Genomic DNA, 2170 nt, shown 5'->3' with positions numbered 1-2170 from the left:
CCCTGCTCAGGCAGGAGACCCTATATACCATTTCGGACAAATGGCTGTCCAGTCTCTTCTTAAAAACTTCCAGTGTTGGAGCATTCACCGCTTCTGGAGGCAAGGAGTTCCACTGGTTAATTGTTCTCACTGTCAGGAAGTTTCTCCTTAGTTCTAGGTTTCCCAGCCTCTTTCTTCGGTCTAGATGAGGGGTGTCCAACCTTGACCACTTTAAGACGTGTGGACTTCAACGGAGCTGGGTGTCTTCAGGGGGGAGAAGGAGGAAGAGGAGGAGGAGGAGGAGGAGGAGGAGGAGGAGGAGAAGGAGGAGGAAGAAGATGACTGTGGGGTCCTTGGTGCTCCCTGAGCTGGCTGGTTTCCTTGCAGACGTTTCATGACCCAACTAGGGAACATCATCAGTGCTAGAAGGGAGGGGGGAGAAGGAGGAGGAGGAGGAGGAAACCATGTGGGGTCAACGAAGCTGTGAGGGACCCCCAGGGTACTCCTAGGAGCCCAGGAACATCCAGGGTTGTTTGTATCCACCCTGTCAATGTTGGAGGTGCCCTGAGCTGTTTCACCTTCTGTACTTCCAGTCAGAATAGCGTTGGGAGGGACCTCGGAGGTCATCTAGTCCGACCCCCTGCTCAAGCGGGAGACCCTTACAGAGTAACAGAGTCAGAAGGAACCCCAGAGGTCTTCTAGTCCGCCCCCCTGCTCAAGTAGGAGATCCTTACAGAATTACAGAATTGGAAGGGACCTCAGAGGTCATCTAGTCCAACCCCTTGCTCAAGCAGGAGACCCTTATAATAATAATAATGATAATGATAATGATAATGATACTAATAATACTAATACTAATACTACTACTAATAATAATAATAGAAATAATAATAATAATAATAATAATAATAATAATAATAATAATAATAATAAAGTTGGAAGGGACCTTGGAGGTCATCTAGTCCAACCCCCTGCTCAGGCAGGAACCCTACACCATTTCAGACAAATGGCTGTCCAGTCTCTTCTTAAAAACTTCCAGTGTTGGAGCATTCACCGCTTCTGGAGGCAGGTTGTTCCATTGGTGAATTGGAAGGGACCTCAGAGGTCTTCTAGTCCAACCCCTTCCTCAAGCAGGAGACCCTATTAGACCCTTCCAGACTTCACTCCCATCTCTGAATGGGCATGTTGGGTGTCTCCCACCGTCCCCCACCCCAGTTACAGGTAGCACCTCGACGCACGACCACCACCGGGCCTCAACTTTCCGTTACTAAGCATGACGGTTGCTAAGTGAGTTTTGCCCCAATTCACAACCTTTCTTGTCATCGTCGTTAAGCGAATCCCGGCGGTTTTCAGATTAGTGGCACAGAATCCGATTTCCCAGCTGACTTTGCTGGACGGAAGGTCGCAAAAGGGGACGGTCGCCTGAACCCGGGACGCTGCACCCGTCATAAGTATGAGTCAGTTGCTAAGCTTCCGAATTTTGATCACAGGACCAGGGGTTAGTAAGTGCGAAAAACGGTCCTTTTCTTCCCAGTGCCTTTGTAACTTCGAACGGTCACTAAACGGACAGTTGTAAGTCGAGGACTCCCTGCATTCAGAAAATTGCAACACAAATCGCCCGTCCCAAAAACACAGCCAGTCCTCGCCTTACGACCACAACTGAGCCCGGCCTTTTCTGTCGCTGTTGGTTAGCGAGCGGCTTCCCCTTTGACGACCTTTCTCGCCAACGTGGGTAAGCGAGTCACTGCCGTTGATTGGGAGTCACCCAGCTGTTAAGTGAATCCGGCTCCCCCATTGCTGGAGAGAAGGTCGCAAAAGGGGGACGGTCGCCTTTGGAACCTGGGATGCCGCGACTGTCGTAAGTACGAGTCAGTGGCGGAGCTTCCGAATGTTGATCACGGGACTACGGGGGACGCCGTGACGGTCAATACGTGCGGAAAACAATGGTCCCAGGTCGGTTTTTTGTAACTATTTGCCTTCCATCCATCAACGGTAGGCACGCACGAGCGCGTCAAGCGCCAGCCCATCAAAGCCCAACTGCCCCTGCAGTCTGACCGGCCCCTGATGGGCATCCAGAGCGAGAAGAACTTCGTGACGGCCAACGTGGCCGAAGCCATCATGGCCGTGGCCAAGAAGCCCCTGCACGCCTGCGTGGACCAGCGGAGAGGGGAGAAGTTCCTGCTGGATGACT

At 51.8% G+C, this 2170-nt stretch overlaps 1 protein-coding gene across 1 annotated transcript in view; it reads left to right on the top strand.

Moving 5' to 3' along the window:
* The window catches only part of LOC107298121 (enkurin-like), a gene marked incomplete at its 5' end in the record, with an annotated part of 10551 nt that overhangs the window by 4254 nt on the left and 4127 nt on the right, over positions 1-2170 (top strand). Inside the window, one exon of the mRNA XM_015827483.1 lies at positions 1976-2170. This exon is cut by the window's right edge and continues 32 nt beyond it. Within this exon, the coding sequence (XP_015682969.1) occupies positions 1976-2170 (195 nt within the window). The remainder of the gene's footprint in view (positions 1-1975) is intronic.

Source organism: Protobothrops mucrosquamatus, unplaced genomic scaffold, assembly GCF_001527695.2.
Source record: "Protobothrops mucrosquamatus isolate PMUCROS unplaced genomic scaffold, P.Mucros_1.0 scaffold3727, whole genome shotgun sequence".
In the NCBI taxonomy this organism is placed as follows: Eukaryota; Metazoa; Chordata; class Lepidosauria; order Squamata; family Viperidae; genus Protobothrops; species Protobothrops mucrosquamatus.
This window is presented reverse-complemented; position numbering and strand designations above follow the sequence as displayed.